This window comes from Orbicella franksi, chromosome 13, assembly GCF_964199315.1.
Source record: "Orbicella franksi chromosome 13, jaOrbFran1.1, whole genome shotgun sequence".
NCBI lineage: Eukaryota > Metazoa > Cnidaria > Anthozoa > Scleractinia > Merulinidae > Orbicella > Orbicella franksi.
The window spans coordinates 14365772-14387756 of NC_138157.1; the positions used below are offsets into that span (position 1 = coordinate 14365772).

Below are 21985 nucleotides of genomic sequence, written 5' to 3' on the forward strand. Positions count from 1 at the left end.
GGAAATTTTGAAACGAAACCCTAAGAGGTACCAAGATCCTGTTTTGTGGGCGTGGCTTGAAATTTTTTTCACCCCTAAGAGGCACCTGTTCTAAAACAACACAGTATCTTCTGTTATATTATTTTCGGCTCATTACTAGGTACCGCGAAAGCTTCAGCTGTGGATATTTCGAGGCTGAACGCCTTGAGAGGTACCCCCGCCGCCCCCGCCGCCGCCGCCGCCGCTCGCCGCGCCCCCGACCCCGCCCATGTAAAACCGCTCTTTACCCCTAAAAGGCATAACGAGCATCTCCGTCCTTTTTAAATGGGAATCTCCTTCCCCCTAGACAGTGACCTTCTATACATCCTCCGATATTGAAGTAAGGCGGGTAACCGTCCGTGGAAGCCTGATGTCTGTCTCCTTTCCATTTTTATGTTTTAGGCTTAAAATAGAATACCACTAGATTCTTCAAATTCCGATAGAAAATTTAGATAAATTGTCCTCCCGATGAAAGCATTTTATTTTTTGTCTGTGAGTCTCAGGTATCTCCAAAGGTAGTTCTTTTACACAAGCCTTAGATTATTGGCCTCCTTGGGCCTCCTTGCCTTATGTATTGATATTTTGCAAATATATTTATAATATGGCAAAAATAAAAATAAACTAAACGAAAATGAACTAAAACTAAGCCCTATGTTATGTAATTTAGTCGCATATTTAGTCCTGTTAAGACAGAAAAAAAATATTTATAACCGCGAGAGGTATGTTAATTCTAAAGCGGACACTTTCTGTGGTCCTGACTTTGTCCGCTTACGAGACCTTCGTTCGACCGTGCTTAGAAAACGTGGGAGAGGATGTGTGAATCAATTATAATGCAGGTCGTTTTGTAGCTGCACCTGATCCGTCAAAACGACGGCCATGGATAAGGGACAGACCCCCTTTTTTTTGAGGGTCGGTAGTTGGGCAAATTTCTGAGGTAAGAATTTTTCTTTCTCACCTTCAGGTTGTGTATGATTTTTTTCGGTGGATAATAACTTGTGCAAGAATTTTTTTCAGCAACAAAAAACAGGACCCGGCTAGTAGAAAGCACTGGTTTTTTTTCCCCTTGCACGATTTTTTAAGCAGTTTTTGCTGTGTAGGAATTCTTTTTTAAGAAATTGCCGACCACCCCTCCCCCTCCTAAAAAAAATGGTCCGTTCCTTTTTACGATAACTGCAGAAATTCTCGCGCTCATTGGCTAATTTGTATCGTCAATATGCGGAAAGACACATGAATTTATTACTCATGCGATGCGTCAATAAGCGAGAGCGGACAATTTGACGATCTGTTATAGTAAAAAACAAATTGACGTCCGTTTTTCATACGCCTGTCCGGTTATTGACAAAGAACTTCGTCATAACATTGTCAAAGTAGTCTGCGGATCCACTCCGCTTTCGCCTCGTGGACCCACAGCTACTTTGACAATGTTATGACGAAATTCATCATCAATAACAGGACAGACGCATAAAAAACTGACGTCAATTTGTTAAATCGAACTAAGTACTGAGCGGAATTAACAAGTTACACTCACGGTAAATACAAATTTCGATAAATATGTCAACAAACGCTCGACATTAGAAGATCGTCCGCTTTCTATATATTTTTGATAAGGATAGCATACTGGGGTTAGCATACTGAGCCATTGGCGTTATATAACCGCTTTATTCTAATATGCTTCTGTAGCTACGATGGCTAACTGTCAGTGTTCACATGTTTCTTGCCAGCTTGTAAAGATTCCATCAGGGGCTGCAATGAAAACAGACGGAAAAAAAAGCTTTGTTATAGCTGATAGAAGCATGCTAAAAATCCAGATTTTCTCTATATGACTAATAAAGGCATTTTAAAATTTCTTTGATTAGTAAGGCCCACCCCACTACTCCGGATTGTCACGCTAAGATTGTGTGACTCTGGATAGTATGACGAACCGAAAGAAAGATGCCATAGGAAGCTATTATCAATTCACTAATGCTACTTACAAGTCAGGAACAAGAACATTTTCTTGGAACTGTCCACCAATATTTCCTGCGGGTTCGTAACGAGCCACTGCTACCAGCCTATCACTAGCCACCGCAGTTGCCATTCCCAGCTTCTTGCTCGCTTTCCAAACAATCTGAGTGAAATGTAGAATCGGAGCAAACGGCACCTTTGCTCTACCAGTTACGTAATCGTAATCCAGCTCCTCGTCATACCAAGCTTTTACAATTTCTCCGCAGCTGAGACAGTCCTGCCCTGTTTCACCGAGGTCGCACAGCCTCTTGGGATATGGCGTTATGTAGTACAGGTTCTCGCCCTGGTCCTTCGGCCGCGCGGTCGGATCGTGCTCAAACAAGTTTGTGGCAGCGAGGTAATTGGCCCAGTCCTGCGCATCACGCGTCAACTCCGCCGACCACCTGAGAGGAGGGGAGCGGTGAAAGAATCGATGGTCATTGTGTGCTTCTAAACAGGCTCTTTGAAATCCTGGAAGAAGATAGTTTGACAAGGAGATAAACAAAGATATAAGCTTATTTTCAGTTTTTACGGATTTTTCAAAGCCTCACACCCAACCAGGAAAGAGGCCGGAAGAATGGCCTTTATAACTGAGTTTAATACGCTAGACTCCAAATCAAGAGGTTCGAACCCGGCCTGACCCAATAGATCTCATTTTTGATTAAGTCACATCCTCAAAATTTACTACCAAGCCTCGATTGCGCGAAATTTTCCCAAACTTCTAACACGCGTTGCTTTCAAGTGGGAATTCTCTTCGTTTTCTTTATTGCCTTAGGAATTTGTTCATGATATAAATTTAGAATTTCCATTTTTGAGGCTTGGTAGAGATTTTTTGCTAGTCCGATGTCATCGTGCATAAGGGCTATTCATTGTATCTTGTTCAATCTGAATTTATGCCCGATACCGCGGTTGTCCTCTTACTAACCAGACAAAGTGCTGAAGTGGGGTCACTGTTCCACACAGGAGGAACACCAATGCATTTTATCTCTTCAACATAGAAAATGAGATTCGCTCCAACTGAGAGAGCAACCACTTGTGCCAAAATTTATTAACTTTAACTCTAAGCCTAGTTTTCACTAGCGACGCAAGCACAAATGCAAGCATAGGTAGTTTATGCCAGATGCAGTAAATTTCTTTATGTCCTTGTGCTTATGCGGTGTTATGCGTTTTCCCACGGCATAAAGTGGGCGTAAGTTCAAGCGTAACCACGAGAAAAGAAAAAAAATTATCTTTATTCTTATGCTAGCGATTATGCTTGCGTCGAGGCTGTTTTCACTTTGAGCTGTTATGCTTGTGCTTGTGCTTGCGTCCCTAGTGAAAAAGAGACTTTACTCAGTTCTTTACATTTGCGCTAGATTTGCGCTACATTTTCTTGATGAGTCACTATGTTGTATATTATTCGTTACCTGTAGGTCCTCCGTGAAACGATTGAGTTGGTTTTGGCTTGGTAGTAGGTGTAGTGGGTCTCTGGGTAGGTGTCGTGAGTTTCTGGGTAGGTCTCTCGGTCTCAGGCGCCATTGTTTCCGGCTCGGTGCTGGGTGGCGATGGGGGCTTAGAACCTACAAGATCAACATGTAGTGAAAACATTGTCAACAAGATAGCCGTCGTCATGATTTTCTACATTTTAAAGCAAATAAACTTCTCGCGTGTGCTTTTGCATATGCGCCAATGAAAAAAAAGCCTTCTTGTCAATCATTAATACTCACACATGTTGCAAGTTTTACGGCATTGTTTGGCGACGTCCTTGTAATGTCTGCAGTACTGTTGAAGTTTTTCCCCACCTCCTGTGTTCTGGACAATCCAATTACAGTCTGGTCGTTCATCTTTACATTCTTGACATTAGTACAGGAAAAGAAACAGTGAGCATGATAATTACGAACGTAAGGTTTCATACGTAATTCCTCCTGGACGACAGATATAGAAATCTCCAAAACCCTGACACTGTAACCTCATTCAATAGCGCCACACATACCTATAGCACTTATGTTTGGAAGCAGACCCACCCTTTCTCTCTCAGACTCCCCTCCCCCCCGCCTCCCCTCCTCTCTCAAGACGGTATATTCAAGCTTATTTTGCAGTTTAAATGAATTTCAGGGGATTTGCAACTGGTCAGATCAGTTGTCTTGTCCTTTGCTAGAGATCAAAGGTACCAGTAATATTAAGAATACAATTATTTGGCAACCTTGTGTACAAGTTCTTGATGCGCAACGGTCACTATGTTGTATATTTTTCCTTACCGTTAGGTCCTCCGTGAGACGTTTGAGTTGGTTTTGGCTTGGTAGTGGGTGTCGTGGGTCTCTCGGTCTCAGGCGCCATTGTTTCCGGCTCGGTGCTGGGTGGCGATGGGGGCTTAGAACCTACAAGATCATCATGCAGTGAAAACATTATCAACAAGATTAGCCGTCGTCATGATATTCTTCATTATAAATCAAATAAACTTCTCGCTTGTGCTTTTGCATATGCGCCAATGAAAAGAAAACCTTCTTGTCAATCATTAATACTCACACATGTTGCAAGTTTTACGGCATTGTTTGGCGACGTCCTTGTAATGTCTGCAGTACTGTTCAAGTTTTTCTCCACCTCCTGTGTTCTGGACAATCCAATTACAGTCTGACCGTTCATCTTTACATTCTTGATCATTAATGTAGGGAAAGAAACAATGAACAGGTAACCTCACTCAATAGCGCCACACACACCTTTAGAACTTATGTTTGGAAGCACACCCACCCTTTCTCTCTCAGCCCCCCCCCCTCCCCCCTTCCCGTCCCCTTCCTCCTTCAAGACGGTGTATTCAAGTTTAAGTTGTAGTTGAAATGAATTTCAGGATAATTTCCAACTGGTTTGATCACTAGTATTGTCCTTTGCTAGGGATCTGTCAGACAGTCGTTAGGCAGACAAAAATATTAAAACTGGTTACGAACAAGTTGCGAATTAATTAACTCGCGACCCAAAGGCAAAATAATCAACTTCTTACCAATAGGGCTTGGAGCTTTGCCTGTCAAAAAGAAAGGCATCAGAGAAATCAAAGTTAGTATTGCTGTGTCCTGAAATGCGCCGAAAAACATCATTATATATGTCTTATTTAAAGGGGCTCAGTCACGGTGTTTTGAGTTGTTTTAGCCACATACAAAATTACCTTTAAATGGTAGGAAAAACCTGAAATAACAGTTTGATGAGATAGAAAAACACCAAAGAGACAATGATAAACCATAAAGGAACAAGGATGGCTAAGGATGGAGAAGATTAACACGGATTACAAACGACGAATTTGAAAAATTGAGGCTAAACTTTTCAATATGCGCAAACCGTGACTGAGCTCCTTTAATACGCCGCACATCAGTTGAACTGACTGCAATCAGCACTCACACATGTGGCATGTTCTACGGCATTGCTTCACTGCGGCATCGTCTTTCCATTTCTTGCAATACTGATGTAGTTTTTCACCGCCTCCTGTGCTCATGACGATATAATCACAGTCTGGTCGTTCATCTTTACAACCTTGATATTGGAAAAGAGAAACGAACAGATACAAAAACATAGCATGTACTGGGAAAATGCACGGGGAGCGCAATGAGGTCGCTGCAAAAAACACTGAGGGTCAATATTAAGGGTGATGAATGGTAAATGAATGGGAGAAGGCGAGACTAGCCTTTTCCTTAAGCTCGATTCCCGCCGCTCTCTCGTGTCCGGTCGTCCCCGAACAGCCGCTAGTACTCGAGCCATGCAACCTTTTCCTTTGTGCGCCTGAGACATTTTGACTTTTCAAATTGCGGGACCGAACCTTCAAAGTGTTTTAAATGTAAGTGAGAGACGTTCAGACCCTAAAAGATGTTCAGATGTCATTTGTAAAAACAACAAACAAATCGGTACGTATCGAGACTTTCTTAGCCATGTACAAACTAGAGACTCTAATAAAAAAATCGAGACTGCGAAATACACATACACCCTTTTTTATGTAAGAATCTATTTTATAAGAATATCGAGGCTGAAATTTGCGAAATGTTAAGAATACCTTAAGAATAAACTTGAAAAGAATTTAATTATGTGTGTTGAAAATTTGCAAATACAGTACAATTATATGTTTTAACTAAACCGTATAAAATTCTTCCTTTCTCTTAATGGCAGTGCGTCATATAAGGTTTTAATGCCTGCAGGCTGGCTCCAAAACTTACATTAACCACCATCCAGGCACCAGGTACGTTCGAAAACAGAAATGTCATACGCTATAATCTAAGAATATTCACTTGAACATTTTCTGCCTAAATCTATATATAGAAAAATGAGAATATTCAGTCTCGGCCGGAAAAAAAAAATTCTCATTAAAAATTAGTGTGACCGCTAAAAGCGATCGAGACTGTGAGATCCGTGAAATTCAACGAAACGTTTGCGAGGCCAATGGTCGTTGAAGGACCATTCCCCACCCCTAACATCCCTGAGCAAGCTTGGTTAACAAAAGCTTTATTACAGGATGCAACGTTTGAAACACAGCTTTAGAAACATGACACCAGGTCAAATACTTAGAAATTACGTGGCCGGCAGTAGAGCTTTGTGATTGGTTGAATGAGTTGTTGATCCCTTTTACCTGCCGAATATACTTTCGATATTCAGCTAGGTAATGATCTCTTATACATCCTCCGATATTGAAATTACACGGATAACTGTCTGTGGAAGATAAGCCTGATGTCTGTCTCCTTTCCGTTCTTATATTTTGGGCTTAGAACAGAATATCACTAGATTCTTCAAATCCCGATTGTAAATTTAGATAAATTGTCTTGCCAATGAAGTCTCAGGTATCTCTGAGGGTTGTCCTTTCTATAAGCTTTATTAGCTTCTATGGACCTCCTTGACTTATGAATTGATATTTTGTAAATATATTATTATATGGCAAAGATAAAAATAAACTAAACGAAGTAAAATAAAAACATCATGTTTTAAGTACCCTGTATAAGTCTGCATACGAGCCAAATGGCCCACCAGGTCGGAGCTTATCCCGGTTTCTGTAGCATGAAGCGAGTAAGAGTATTTCTACTCCCCCCTGGATAGGATGCCAGTCCATTGCAAGGCTACCCCCATTGTGAGACACTGAGCGGGCACTGTGAGAGTAACGTGTCTTGCCCAAGAACACAACACAATGTACTTTGCCAGGGCTCGAACCCGGACCGCTCGCTCCGGAGACGAGCGCACTAACCATGAGGCCACCGCGCTTCTCTTTACATAAAACTTACTGGCTTCTCTCGGATTCCTTGCCTTATCATGATTATCATGATTGATTTTTTTGTAAATATGTTTATGATATGGCAAAAATAAAAATAAACTAAATGGAAATTTAAAAAAAAGAATCATTTTTTTTAGTACCATGTACATATACATGTGCACCTTTCTAGGTATAAACGTTCGATAAGTTATTCAGCTAGATACTGATACATCTTCCGGTATTGAAGCAAGGCGGATAACTGTCTGTAAAAGCCTGATGTCTATCTCCTTTCCGTTCTTATAATTTAGGCTTGCAACAGATCTGCATTACCACCAGATTCTTCAAATTCCGATTGTAAATTCAGATAAATTGTCCTGCCCATGAAGTCTCAGGTATCTCTAAAGGTAGCCCTTTCCATAACCCTTATGGGCTTCCCAGGACCTCCTTGCCTTGTGAATTGATGTTTTGTTAATATGTTTATAATATGACAAAAATAAAAATAAACGAAACGAAATTAAACTAAAACTGTGTTCTGCGCGATGTATTTTAGTCCCATATTTAGTTCTCCTACGAAACGAAAAAACGAAAAGTCGCCTTCTTCAAATTCCTGACGGATTATTGTGGACGGTAGGCCAAACCGTAGAAATAAAGCTGCATTTTCAAATTTCTCCGGCGTAGTGTGGATGCTGCGCGCATGTCTAAGTCGTGTGATAAATCGGCGTTAACATAAATTTAGGCTTGAGTAAGTTAGTACAATTGATATTATTCAAAATGTCTAGTGAAACTTGAATTTTGATTTAAGAAAATCTTTTAAATGGTTTAGTCAAGCGGAACTACATTTAGTTTTTCGAGTAATTAATCTACAGTTGATTGTCAGTTGTTAATTAAACAGTACTAAAGATTTGAAACTAAAACTGAAGACCTAAGACAAACACAACTTGGGAAAAGCGTTTATACCGAGTCCAAACCATAACAATTTTTGCTGAGATTGTCCCGATGAATGTGAAACTAAGATGTTAAAATACCAGAAACGAGTGTTCCGAAGCAGCCCTGGAACACATCAATTTTCACGCTGCAACGTGCATGTCATAAAAATTTTACTCACCAGCACTGGCTTCGTCTCTTAAACTACTAAATGGAACTGCACTGTTGCGTCCTAGAGACGTTACGGAAACTGAAATGAAAAGCGCGAAGACTTTGAAGTTCATCATGACATCTGCTGTATTCTTCGTTACAGTTGCAAGTAAAACCGCCTTGCCGTGTTAATTTCAAAGTTTAACTGAGCGAAAAGTTGTAACAGCCAACAATAAACTCTGAAGAGGATCTATTCATATTCTAATGAAGCGTCAGTTTGTACACTTCACTGAATTGTTTCAAAACCCTGTTTGTTTTGGAAAAAAGGTTGTTATTACATTGCGCCAATCACATCGCTCGCTTTTGAGATTGTTCGTTAAACAAATCCTTAAGCATGACGCGGGCTTATTTAAAAATGAATTTTCTAGTCTATTAAGGTCACGAACAGTTGAACAATCTGTTGCTAGAAATTCAAATTAAAGGTCGTCTTGAATTTTGAAATTGAATGCAATATTGCAATATTGCTGTGCTCGGCCTTCGAAGTGAAGTTAGGGGTCACGAAGAGTGTTCAGAGAATCTTGTACTTCGGAAACTCTTGACTGATCAGGTCAGCCTTCATGGTGAGCAAGCAGGTTTTGCGTTTGTCTTTTTCCGAGTAAGACAACAAACAATATATATATAAATGTCGGTTTGATCGTTGGAATTTAATGCAGTATTGTTGTATTGACTTCTGCTTACTGAAGCCAATAAAACAAGGAGCCCATCAGGAGATGGGCTCCTGATAAAGCTAAGCTAACAAACACCGAATTTTCGCCACTCGCACCCATCCCCACCCCTGTCTCCTCCCTTCCCCCCCTCCTGTTCACTCTAATCCCTGATCTCGAACAGGAAAGTGCATCAAGTATTTTGAGAGACTTAATTGAACGCATTAGTTTAGTTTACCTGGTATTTTATTCAGAAAAACTTCTGTGAAAATTCAAAGCAACTGAACCTTATAAACTAAACTCCAACAGACCATGAAAACTCGACGTTTACAGTGTAAGCTTTCGACATACTTTGGAATCGCGGGAAACGTTGGGTGAGCCAATCACAACTCGTTTTGCGCTTCGAAATGTTAACGGCTTAAAATAATGGAATTAAGGAAGGTGCCACGTGTTCACTGCATCAAGAATAAAGTCACAGAGTTACAGTTACAGAGTAAATACCTAATTCTGCACTTTATATAATCACTTTACACAATCAATGGCAATCTAAGATCTTCAGCCGGCTTAGGTAAACTAAGAGAGGATAGCTTACTGATCTTCGCTTATATAGCGCCTTATTCTAATGTGCTTCTACGATGACTAACTGTTCATATATTTCTTGCCAGCTTCTAAGGTTCCATCAGGGGCTGCAATGATAACAAATGAAAAAAAGAACCTTAATTGTGGCTGCTACACAATAACAGCCGAAGCATTTAATTTTGACTGTTTCCGTTGCTTTAGATTATATTTTACGGTTTCCTTTATACTGTATCAACCTCCCTGCTCTTCTACATTTAATTTGATAATTACCCGCTTAATTGATAATCAGTGTTTGGTGTAACGTGTATTCCTTCAAAACATTGAATTATTTTTTCTCGATCGATACTTAAAACAAAACTAGGTAATCTGTTTCTGACGAAGCACGCTTAATATCCACCATCGGGGATTTCAAGGAATGGACTCCCACTGCGCTCTACTTCCTGCCACACAACAGACCAAACCCTAGAATTTTCTTTCTTTGTTCATATTTAAGGAATCACTCTGGGTCGGGATAGGCCTGAGATCAGGCGAAAATAGAAGTGGACAGCTAGACCAAGCCCGACTTACTCTCTGGGTGGGAGTGGGTCGCCAATCTCTTCGCTTTTACGGTCTCGAGCACTCTCGTTCTGAGGGCCTTTTCCCTGGGAACGAGGTTGGGCCTCGAGTAGAGTGATGGGATGGAACACGTGTAATTTTAACATCGTTCCCAGGGCCTTTTTCCTCGCTTGGAGGCAGGCTGGGAAAAGCCGATCCCTGGTCCTTTTCCCGCCTCGTCCCTAAGCAAGGGAAAAGGTCATGGGAACGAGGCTGTGTAAATTCTTTTATACTGTCATTTGCGTAATCCCTAGGATATCAATTACCAATGCAAAGAGAGTTTTTCCTCAGTTCGAAGAACACTTTTCGGCTTGTCACGCTGACATTGTGTGACTCAGCAAGACAAACCAATCGGAGGTCCGTAATGATTGTTGTAATTATTAACTTACGAGTCCAGAAAAGGCACGCTTTCTTGGAAATGCTCGAGGATATCCCCTGCGGGCCGCCAAAATCTTTTTCACTTTGTAAAGCAAATTGGCACGCGAATCACGAGCTGCCTGTGCCAGCCTCTTGTTAGCCACGGCGGTTGCCACTCCCAGATCTCTGCTGGGTATCGATGGAGTTTTGGGACCTACAAGATATCAATAACAGGAAGAAGGTTACCAATTAAAATGATGCTATCATTTTAAGATATTTTGCTGTTTTTGATTGGCTTGAAACTTTCATACCGTAAAGTCCGTTTCAGAGCTGTGGCGCAATGCGGCTTCTATGTCATTAAATTATTTATTTTATCTTATTTTACTTTAAACCAAAAGAAGATAAAAGTTAAGAGAGCTAATCCCTCATACGGGCTTTATCTTCAAAGTAATCTTTCTCAAGTTATTTTTAGACCTGCTGCCCAGTTCTTGCGGCGATAACGTTTCCACGAGTGTTGCGTGGACGCTTTTGTAGAGGACGAGAATGCGTGTAAAGCCGCGTGGGCTGTCCACGCGAGCAAAATCTGCTTCACTAATTTACCGGTAATTTTTATTCATCAGGAGCTATGTAAAAATAAAACATTATGCCGAAAACAGAAAGTATAGTGTTATTTTATCGCGACGCATTTCCTATATCTTATCAGTTTGCAACAAAGGAAGTCTCCTGGCGACCAATGAAAAATGAGCGCGTATCCCAGTTATGTACAAAAGGTTGGTTATCTCGTACACGCGGCCCCATTCTACTATTGCCATCATCGCAAGAGGAACTTTTCAGCTATTCAGCATTAAGACGTATTTGTTCTTTTTCCCTCCACCTCCCCGTACACCTTACATATCTTATGTAGTATTTTTATTAGTTTAGTTTTTACTGGTGGCGAAAGTTTTAACCCCACCTTTCCTGAAGAGATCTTAATCTTTGTTTGTAACCTTAGTTTCAATTTAGCTCTTTACATTTGGGGCCATTTATCTCAAACGATTTATTTTCATTTTGGTCTACCTATCTCTTCAGCAAACTAGTGCGACACCTTGCGGAGCTCTCGATGTCTTAATGTTTGCAAAGGACTCAAGATAAAAACTGAGTTTACCTTGGGAATAACGCCTGTATGAGAGATTTAACTTTCTTACCCTGCATCCACTCTTGATTTAAATCTGTATCCCACTGAACGCCCTAGCCTTTGTAGGTCAACACTTCGTTGTTTTGTTGAAGTACTTAGAAAGGAAAGTAATGATTTACACTGTGATAATTAAGTATGTGATTATCACTTACACGTTTCACAAGTCTTGCGGCACTGTTTGATTGGAGCTCTGTCCTTATAAAGCTCGCAATACTCCTTCAGGCTTCCTCCGTATTTTGCTAATTCCGTCTTGATCCAGGAACAGTCCCTTTCATCTTTGCACTCTGCCAAAATGTAAGACCGATAATCGTTGAAGGTTTCAGTCTATCTTCTGTTGCGACCCCTACTTGATGGCCTGCTGAGCCGGCAAAACGACTCAGCTAAAATTTTCACTGACCGTGTTACCGAATTCTTCTGCAGTTGTTTTGATTTGTTCGCGAGCATCGAGCGACTAGGAATATTGTTACTATGCCTACTCCTATTCTGGGATGGATACCATCTTGCGTAGGGCAGGCATCACGCTATAGATACGATATGGCCCCAACCATTGGAAGAACTTGTTCAACTTAGTAATCTGTGAAATGTTTAGCTCTTTGGTTGTAATCAGAGACCAAGGACATATTCGCTTTAAAGCTCTGCAAAAAATTTCGCTCTCCGTAGTAAATAAAGTGGAATAATTTTATGTTTGTTATTTCCTTACCGATGGGAGCCGGGGCTTTGCCTATAAAGAGAAATAAAACAGGTTTTTAGAAGGAATCTACCACAAGTTCGAGTGGACAAAAACTTTGTAGCGAGAAGGTTATTTACACTGTATTTTAAACTTCTGTAGGTCAACGCTTCGTTGTTTTGTTGAAGTACTTAGAAAGGAAAGTAACGATTTAAAATGTGATAATTAAGTATGTGATTATCACTTACACTTTTCACAAGTCTTGCGGCACTGTTTGATTGGAGCTCTGTCCTTATAAAGCTCGCAATACTCCTTCAGGCTTCCTCCGTATTTTGCTAATTCCGTCTTGATCCAGGAACAGTCCCTTTCATCTTTGCACTCTGCCAAAATGTAAGACCGATAATCGTTGAAGGTTTCGGTCTATCTTCTGTTGCGACCCCTATGGCCAGTGCTGATCCGGCAAAAGAACTCAGCTAAAATTTTCACTGACCGTATTACCGAATTCATCTGCAGTTGTTTTGTTTTGTTCAGGAGAATCAAGCGACTGGGAATATTGTTACTAAAGCTACTCCTAAATATTCTGAGATGGATACCATCTTGCGTAGAGCAGGCATCACGCTATAGCTTCGATATTATTGCCAAAACAATTTCAAGAACTTGCTATACTCAGTAATCTGTGAAATGTTTAACTCTTTAGCTGTAATCAAAGACCAAGGAGATATTCGCTTTAACGCCCTGCAAAAATCTCGCTCTCCGTAGTTAAGTGTGCTACTTTAGGGGAATAATTTTATGTTAGTCGTTATGTCCTTACCGATGGGAGCCGGGGCTTTGCCTATAAAGAGATACAAAACAACAGGTTTTCAGTAATAGTTTTGGTTAACGAATCGGCACAGGTCGGCGTTCTGGCCAGAAAAATATTAACACTCAATTAACTACACAAAATGGCGAACTTTCATAGAATTCTAACTTTCCCTTTCCCTTCGCGGCCGTTCAAAGGAGTTGTGAAAACGTACTGTCAGTTCTTCCGGGGAGATTGTTACCACGCGCGCTGCGTGAATGCTTTTGGGGTGGACGAAAATGCGTTTAAAGTAGCCCGTGAACAGGCTCCGACTGGAAGGGGAAAGAAGGACGTCTTTCTTCCCGCTTTCTCTTTGATCCATTCTCGACTAGAGCGCCTGTTCAAAGGTTACTTGTAAAGCCGGTGGAGCTGTCCACATGAGCAGAATTAGCTTTGCAGGATCGCCCAGATACTGCTGGGATTTCCGAAATCGGGAGTGATCTAGAGCATAACGTTACCTTGAGAACAAGGCCTACCCAACGTATAGACCAAAGCGTCATTGGTTTGCTGAAATACTTATAAAGGAAAGTAGTGATTTACACTGTCATAAGTATGTAATTATTACTTACATGTTTTACAAGTCTTGCGGCACTGTTTGATGGGAGCCGTGTCCTTGTAAAGCTCACAATACTCCTTCAGGCTTCCTCCGTATTTTGCTAATTCCATCTCGATCCAGGAACAGTTCCTTTCATCTTTGCACTCTGCCGAAATGTAAGATTGATAAGGGAAGGTAAGTCTGACCAAAGATGGCTATCATCACAGGCTACTGAGTTCATTTCATTTTCTGTCACAATTCCACCTTGACGACATGTTAATCCGGCAAAGACAGTCACAGAACTCAGCTAAAATTTTCACTGAATTATTTCACTTACAGACGTCGCGTTTGGAAGCATCTATTGCTACTATAGCTACACTCTTTTTTTTATAAGAATATTGTTTTTTCGGCCGAGGCTGAATATTCTTATTTTGCCGCCGATTTTAGGCTGAAACTTTTTGTAAATATTCTTAGATTGTAGCGTACGACATTTCGGTTTTCGGATGTATTTGGTGTTTGGATGGTGTTAAAGTAACTTTGGAGCCAGTCTGCAGGTATTAAAGCCTGATAAAATGCACATAACTTGTTGCCGAAATGTTATTAGCATCGAACAGTTCCGTTCTTGCTGCTTTTTGGTTAGTTTTGACTTAAACAGAAAGGAAGAATTTTATACGGTTTAGTCAAAAACATATAAAAGTATTGTATATACAAATTTTCAACACACAAAATCATATTCTTTTCAAAACCTCAAGGTCTGGTTTATTCTTAAAATATTCTTATAAAAAAATTGAGATGAGATGGATACTGTCAGCGCGTAGAGCAGCCACTATGCTAGTTACGAATTGACAGGGTCACAGAAGTTTGAGTTATTTTGGCCACGTACAAAATTACCTTTAAATTGAAGGAAACCTGAAAATAATAGTTTACTAAAATAGAAAAACACCAAAGAGACAATAACAAACCATAGAGGAACAAGGATGGTTAAGGATGGTGAAGATTAACGCGGATTACAAAAGACGAACTTGAAAAATTTAGGCTAAACTTTTCAAGATGCGCAAACCGTGACTTATCTCCTTTAAGTAATTTTATTTTATTAATAGAAAAGCAATTTAGTTAATAGAATATGGCGTCGTAACTATAAACTGAAATATACTTAATTCATTAGTAATTTAATTCTTGAAATGACCTTTAAACGTGTAATTATGGAAATTTAAAATAAACAGATAAGAACTGATTATAAAATTTTAGGGGTAACTCATTGTGTAAAGACATTCTTGCTTCTGAACAAAAGTGGTTGGAAGAGAACGCTTCTTAGGAAGCTCGCTGCTCCTTGAAAGAAAAATGTTTTCCCATTTATGGTACAATATTCATTCTTTTTTAGATTACAAAATAAAACAAAGACAGATAGGTATAGCTTACCAGCCACTCGCTTAGCCATTTCAACTGAAAAAGAAAACGAAAAAAAGGTTTGTTCGGACTAGAAATAATGTCAAAAGAAATTGCATTCTCCACTCACGTCTCAAAGACTTTAAAAGAAATTCCACTCTCGTTTCCAGGGTGTCTCTTCCTCCGGCAACCAGTCCACTCTCTCTCTTATTGACCGTTATTATGTTTCAAATCACAACCGCCTAAAATCTTCCGCCTATTCTTCCAGATCTGTTCTTATAGAACAAAAAATTAGCCGCTGGCCGCATCACGGTTGAGTTGAGAGATAATCTACAACATCATACCGCATGTATCAATAACGCGCTCATTGTTGTTAATACTTGAAATATTGAAACTCAAGCAACCGTATCGTTTTGCAATCGTTTGTAATGATTAAAATTTAATTTCCCGCCTTCCTTTCGCGCTTCGATCGAGTGTTTTTGTTTACAAGGAAAATGAAAACTCCATATTTTACTAACATATTCATCCCGTAAATTCCTTGTAAGAAAAACCACAACAGCTCTTTGTATTTGTAAAAGTACTATTAAACAAACTTACATAAACATTTGGCTTCAAATCACGGTTCCATAACTCATTAAAGTATCAATTAGGTTAATTTAGCCCGCGCTTTTTCCAACGTAATTTTAAGTTCCTTTTACGCCCTCGATAGAAAGATATTGCTTCATTTCACACACTTGTTTATGTTTACACTAGTTCTCCAAACTAGTAAAGGTGGATTTCTTCTGTCCTGTAATTTTAAATTTTTCACGAGAAAACATTTATGCCCGTAAATGGAAGAGAAAAAAGTACGGGCGTTAATTGGGAGTGGGAAAATGTTAAGTGGACCATGATCAAGCACAAGTAATTGAACTTACCTTTAGCATCTTCCAGAAAGTTCAAATTATCCGCTGAAACAGAAACAAAAAGATCATTTTCCGTTGATTTTACGTACACAATAAGTTTACTCTCTGAGTTAATCCCGACCAGAAAATAATACAGTTATTTACTGTGACCAGTGGAAGAGTCTATAAAAAATATTCCCATAGGAAAAAAAGCACTCACTATGGAAAGGTATTGCCCTGCAGAGTAGCAGAAAGTTTAGCAAGAATATCACAAAGAGCGTTAAAGTCTTCAAGGTTGCTTCCATTTTCGCTGTCCTTTGCTTTGCGCGCTTTCAGAACAACGCACACTTGATGTCAAGTTTTGAGCCGAGTGGAAATTTCTCATGCGTAAAATAAATGCTAACAAAGCCCGTTGACATTCCTATGCAACGCAATTTACATTTTCAAACTTTTCAAGAATTAATATCTTTTCTCTTACATATCTAAAACTTATATGATGCTCGGTTTAAAGTTGAAATACTCGTTTACTACTCTGATGTCCTAATCGTATTAAGGTTGCTTCCATAAGGACTATTTATCAAACGAGCCTTTATGGAACAAAGCATTTTTGAATACTGGCTGTGATTTTTAGTTTCTTAGTGTACATCAGTTTTTAACGAACACAGTGTGCTCAGTTTCGCGTTTATTTAATTGTTTTTCTATATTGTGAGTAACATTAACATTTACTAATAGTCAGTATGTCTCAGTGAAGTTTATATTCAGTGAGTAAATGAAATTTTTAATTTGAAGTGTGATTTGACCATGCGGAACTTCTGTTGTTGCAGCAGTAATGTATAGTATAAAGTCAGTGGACAGATGTTAATTAAAAGCACTATTGATTTTATCGACAACTAAAACAAAGGCAAGATTGCTATGCCTTTGGACGGTTCGCTAAAATCAAGAAATTTTTCTGAAACTTTTAAGACAGAAGTACTAGATACCAGCTAAAACAAATGAGATATTGAAATGCATGTAAAAACCAGTTATCTCTTTCCGAAGCAGAAAAAACTGACACTTGCATTCTGAGAACGCTAGTTTACGCTAGTGAAAACGTGCTAAAAAATCGCAGCAAAGCACTGATGAGCAATTAATTATACTTACCAACATTTTTTTCACCTCTTAAACCATGGAAAGGTATTGCGTTGCCGGGTTCTACGCAAGTGAACAAAATTAAGCTGAAAAGCGCGAAAAATTTGAAGCTCGTCATAGCAGTTATGTTCATCGCTTTGATTGATGTCAAACTTCAACTGAGTGAATAGTTTCTACAAAACGACAATAATTCAAATGAGCAGCTATTCAAATTCTAATTCATCTATGGTTTGTGAACTTTTTGGCTTTTTACTAAATTGTTCCGAAAACACTGTTTGTTTGCTTTTTTTTTTAAAGAATCCTTTGTCCTTTGCGCCAATCATATTGCTCGCTTTTACATTATTTACTTTAAAAACAAACGCCCAACAGGAACGCGGGTTAATTTGAAAAAGAGGTTTGATTAATTTAACGTACGAAGAGCTGAATAATAAGGGTGATAATAACTGAAATTAAAAGGAATTGAGGTCAGTCACAAAGGACTTTCATATGGGGACGAACTGAGGTTTCAAGAGATTGGTTGAATAAGCAGATACGGTGTTCGAATGTCCTCGTCCGAGTGGCTCGTCCGCAATCATGGTTGTATACAGACATGGGTAGCCCGCTATTTCCGTTAGAGGGTTTTAATTTTTGTGCGTGTGTGTGTGTGTGTGTTTTTTTTTGTTTTTTTGTTGTTTTTTTTTGCGGTGAGTTTTCATGATCTATCAATGTTTAGTTAGTGCTTACCAGTGTGTTTTTCCCTCAAGGGAAGTTCCATGGAAAGGTCTCGCAGTGAAAGCGCACGACCAGGGACGCAGTTGTAGCAGGCGAGTTGAAATCCGACGAGGAACAAACCAATGAAGAAGTGCCTGCGCATCTTGAATTTCTCGGCGGTATTCTAAACCGAATCAGTAAGGATTTTTTACTCACGGTAAAAATTACGGGTTGACATGAACGACGTTTCGACCGCTCTTCGGTCATTCTCAAGTTCAATGTTGAGGGTAAAAACTAACAAAAAAAAGGGTGGGTGTTAAAAACAATTAAAGCATGCAGAAAAATTTTAAAAATTTAGAGCTTTCGCACAAATTGAGTGGGATTGTACATTGAGATTGTCGAATTGATCGGATTGTCTCAGTTTGTTAATAAAAAAAAGCATTTCGTAAACGAGGTAGCTAAACTTGCTTTTGCTTTTCTATACTGATAACAATAAAATTCTTGCCATGATCCTTTGGGGCTAAACAATGCCTCTCGCGCCGGGAAATGTTTGCCAATAGGGGAAGAGCAGTTCTTATGTTCTCAGTTCTGTCGGCATCGCATAACAGCAACATGTATGGGTCACATTTAACTCGTAAACAAGACATTGTTGGTTTACAACTGGGGGCTTGACTTCACGTAATTAAAGATCTTGCTCAATCTTGTATCAAACAAATTATGGCTCCTGATACAGGCTGAGTAGAGAAATGAATCTTCCGGCTCAAATCTTTCATTGACCGCGTAGAGTATCAACTGAGGCCTGCCTTTGAACGAGAGGACGACACGAATACATGGGGTCTACTATTTTCATTTACTTTACTTATAAATTGTATTTAAAATACCCAGTATAGTGTAAATAAAGAACTGAATTGAATTGATTTGAATTGCGGCATTGCTTTCGGCCGGCGAAGAAACAGGCTGATCAGATACTTTTAAGGCGATATAACGTGTAATGGTGGAATTAATTAGTTTCGGACTGGCTATTTTAGTCAAGAAAACAAGAATTTTAGGCGATCACACTCTTCAGCGAAGTAGGACCAGCTGGAAGAAAGCCGAAATGCACGACGATCAAGCATAGTTTTTCCCAGGCCGAGTTTATATCGGGCATCATAACTTGTTTGCGATTTAGATGTACTCTCGATCGAACAGCCAAACTCGGAGGATAAACAGCTTTATGAACAGGTTAGAAGTAGTGAAAATATTCATTCGCGAATATTATTATTATTTTTTTTTTATGTGAAACGTGATTGTCTCGAATTTCGCGTGAAGGTGAAAGAATTTTGAATATCATTTAGGCCCCGTCCACACGTGTCCGGATATTTTTGACTACGCAATTTTTTCTTTCTGAATACGGCTTCCCTCCTCACGCATCCCGCGAATCCGGATGTTTTTTAATCCGCTCTCCAGAGTGGAAAAAAAATAAATTCGCAACGAATCCGATAACGCGTGGACGGTGAATCCGGTTATTTTCGAATCCGATGACGTAGCAAAATCGTATTCAGACTGTTACCGAACAATAAACCAATATGGCGGCACAAGGTGTACGCCTAGTTTCTCCAGAGTGAATCCGGATACCATCGGATGTGTGTGGACAGGCGAATTCGATTTGAATACGTGACATGTGGACGGGGAAACTTTTGAATCCGGAAAGAAAAAGTTGCGGATTCACAAATATCCGGAGACCTGTGAACTGGACGGGGCCTTAGTTGATTCGTGAAGAAAACAAATGTTTTTATGTCACTGAGTCTCTCAAAGGGGTATAGGGGACCCTCTTGAAGTGCAACAAGAGGCCAGTGCTTGTGGGTTTCACAGAAAATTTTGTTCTAATGTATGTAGACTTGTTAAGCAGCTGTCTGCCGAGAAACGGAAGCACGCCATTGTTTTCCATCTCCATGGTAACTTAAAGGTCTTGCCAAGAATTTTACTCTTTTTAAAGAAATACAAAAACAAGTTTGACTGCCACGTTTACGAAATGTTTTTTTAATTAACAAACTGAGACCACAATCAATGTACAAACCAACTCAATACGTGCAAGAGTTTTTAACTGATAAACTTTTTTGCATGCTTTAATTGTTTTTAACAGACTTTAACACCCTCTTTTTTATTCATTTTTACCCTCAACATTTAACTTGAGAATGACCGAAGAGCGTTCGAAACGTCGTTCATTTTTACCCGTAATTTTTACCATAAATATTCTTAACAATATCAGATTATACAAAAGGGAAAACGCGAATGTAGCTGCAAGTACTGAAACATTATTTATACACTAGTGCTGGTTTCCAAATCCTTCTTGAGGAGATAGATAATCTTATCCGCATTTGGTAGACAGCAATATTATATCATGCACACAAAAGCGCCCTGTTAATTTAGGATACATGAAGTATAAGTGTTAAACCCGAATTTTGACTCTCTTTAGGTAATGTGGCCGACATGTGGCCTAAATGGACCTTCTAGATCTAGTAATTATTAGACGTGGCAAAGAAAATCGAAAATAAAAGTATTGGGGACCTAAAGCAAAACACAAAGGCAGCGGCAACGAGAACGCCACAAAACAAAAGGTTTAACGAGCAGAACTATAGCTGTGCTCGTGCATTATAAATCTTTGTACATTTCTTTGCCGTGCTCTGCAAAACGACAATGCGAAATAACCAAGTTCCGCGCATTTTGGAGATCGTGAACGACAGCGGCTAACTTTTCCAATTTCCATTTGTGGAATTTAACGCTAGCATTATATATTAAGCTTGAGTAAGTTCTGAGACCGATGGACGTACTGAACAAATTCAGGCACCCGCGAAATTCGACGGTAAAAATATTTTTTACAAGGCGTCGTCCTTGGCGTCGCTGTCGTCATTGCCTAAGCTGCCTATTTTTTTTAAAAAAATAATGAGGAAGATAATAAAGTATAAGTTACTTCAGATCAGATGGTTATTGAACACGAATTTTTGCAAGCGTGCATGTAAGACAGTAAAGCCTTTGAAAGCAAACCAAATGCTAAGATCGCTACTTACCCTACTGTAAACGGTTCTTCAGAGCTTGTTACTCTTCCCGATTCAGCGGAAAGTGCGATCAAATCCCTGCTTTGACATATTATATCAGTTCAGAACGATTTTGCTAATATTCATTGCAAACAAGTTTGACAACTTGTCTTCATTTTACTGAAGGCTCGTAATGTTTCTTTTTTGGCGTCGACCTGATATGGCACGTCTGTGTTAATACGGCAGTATAATATTCATTTAAAAGAGATAAAATTAAAGGTGTTATCGTTATTCTTTTGCGATGAAAATATACGTTATTTTCGAGGATGTATTTTTAGTCATGACAATAGGCCATTTTGCTAAAGCAAATATTTCTTAATTCCATTCCCTTATGGGGGCACGAAGTGATCACTCGGCCAAAAATGGCCTTATTAATTTATTAAACAGATCAAATTTTGCCTCCACAAGGGACTGGAGCTAGCATTAGCAAAATGGTGTATTTAATCACGACCTCTTCCCTCTTCACTGAATGAGTTTTGATTATTTTGATATTAACTGCGCCTTTTGCAAATAAACAATGTTAATAGCACAGGTCTGGCAGTTATAAGTAGTCACTAGCGACGCAAGCACGAGCCCAAGCACAAGCGCAAGCACAGCAATTCTTATTTCACGGTGAAAATGGCCTTGACGCAGGCATAAGCACATGCGCAAGCACAAGTACAAGCACAATCACAGGGATCAAAATTTTTCCTTTTTCTTGTGCTTGCACTTATGCTTGCGTTTGCGCTGCAACAAGTGAAAACGAAATACCGCCCAGCCATAACATAAACACAAGGATATTTACCACACGTGGTTATGTTGGCCAGTGAAAACACTGGATCCAGATTACCTCGCGCCTAAACAGTTCGAAAGGTTCGGATAATTTTGCTTGTGCTTGTGTTTGCTTCGAATTTCGTTTTCATCCGGGTCATCCCTATTGCTTTCGCTTGTGCTTGCGTCGCTAGTGAAAACCAGGCTTTATAGAGTGTGTTCATTGTCACGCAATAAAAAATAAAATCAAAAACCATTCACTGGATAAAGTCAAGAAATTGTGATATTATAGACGATAAATAAAGAAGACATTTCTCCAAGTTTAAAGTGTGTGCGTTGTCCCAAAGTTGAGATATTCG

At 39.5% G+C, this 21985-nt stretch overlaps 1 protein-coding gene across 1 annotated transcript; it reads right to left on the reverse strand.

Annotated features, from left to right (window-relative positions):
• Positions 1 to 240: 240 nt before the first annotated feature.
• Positions 241 to 20979, reverse strand: LOC145465052 (uncharacterized). The gene is made up of 19 exons (XM_081448853.1): positions 20850 to 20979; positions 17836 to 17986; positions 16018 to 16050; positions 15137 to 15160; positions 13752 to 13883; positions 13156 to 13176; positions 12593 to 12724; positions 12378 to 12398; positions 11830 to 11961; positions 10536 to 10717; positions 8301 to 8448; positions 5368 to 5499; positions 4976 to 4996; positions 4507 to 4632; positions 4239 to 4358; positions 3708 to 3833; positions 3408 to 3560; positions 1992 to 2472; positions 241 to 1761 (listed from the first exon to the last, which is right to left on the reverse strand). Exons 2-19 carry the CDS (start codon positions 17963 to 17965, stop codon positions 1755 to 1757), a joined length of 2121 nt encoding a protein of 706 aa, XP_081304979.1. The 5' UTR covers positions 17966 to 17986; positions 20850 to 20979; the 3' UTR covers positions 241 to 1754.
• Positions 20980 to 21985: the final 1006 nt, after the last annotated feature.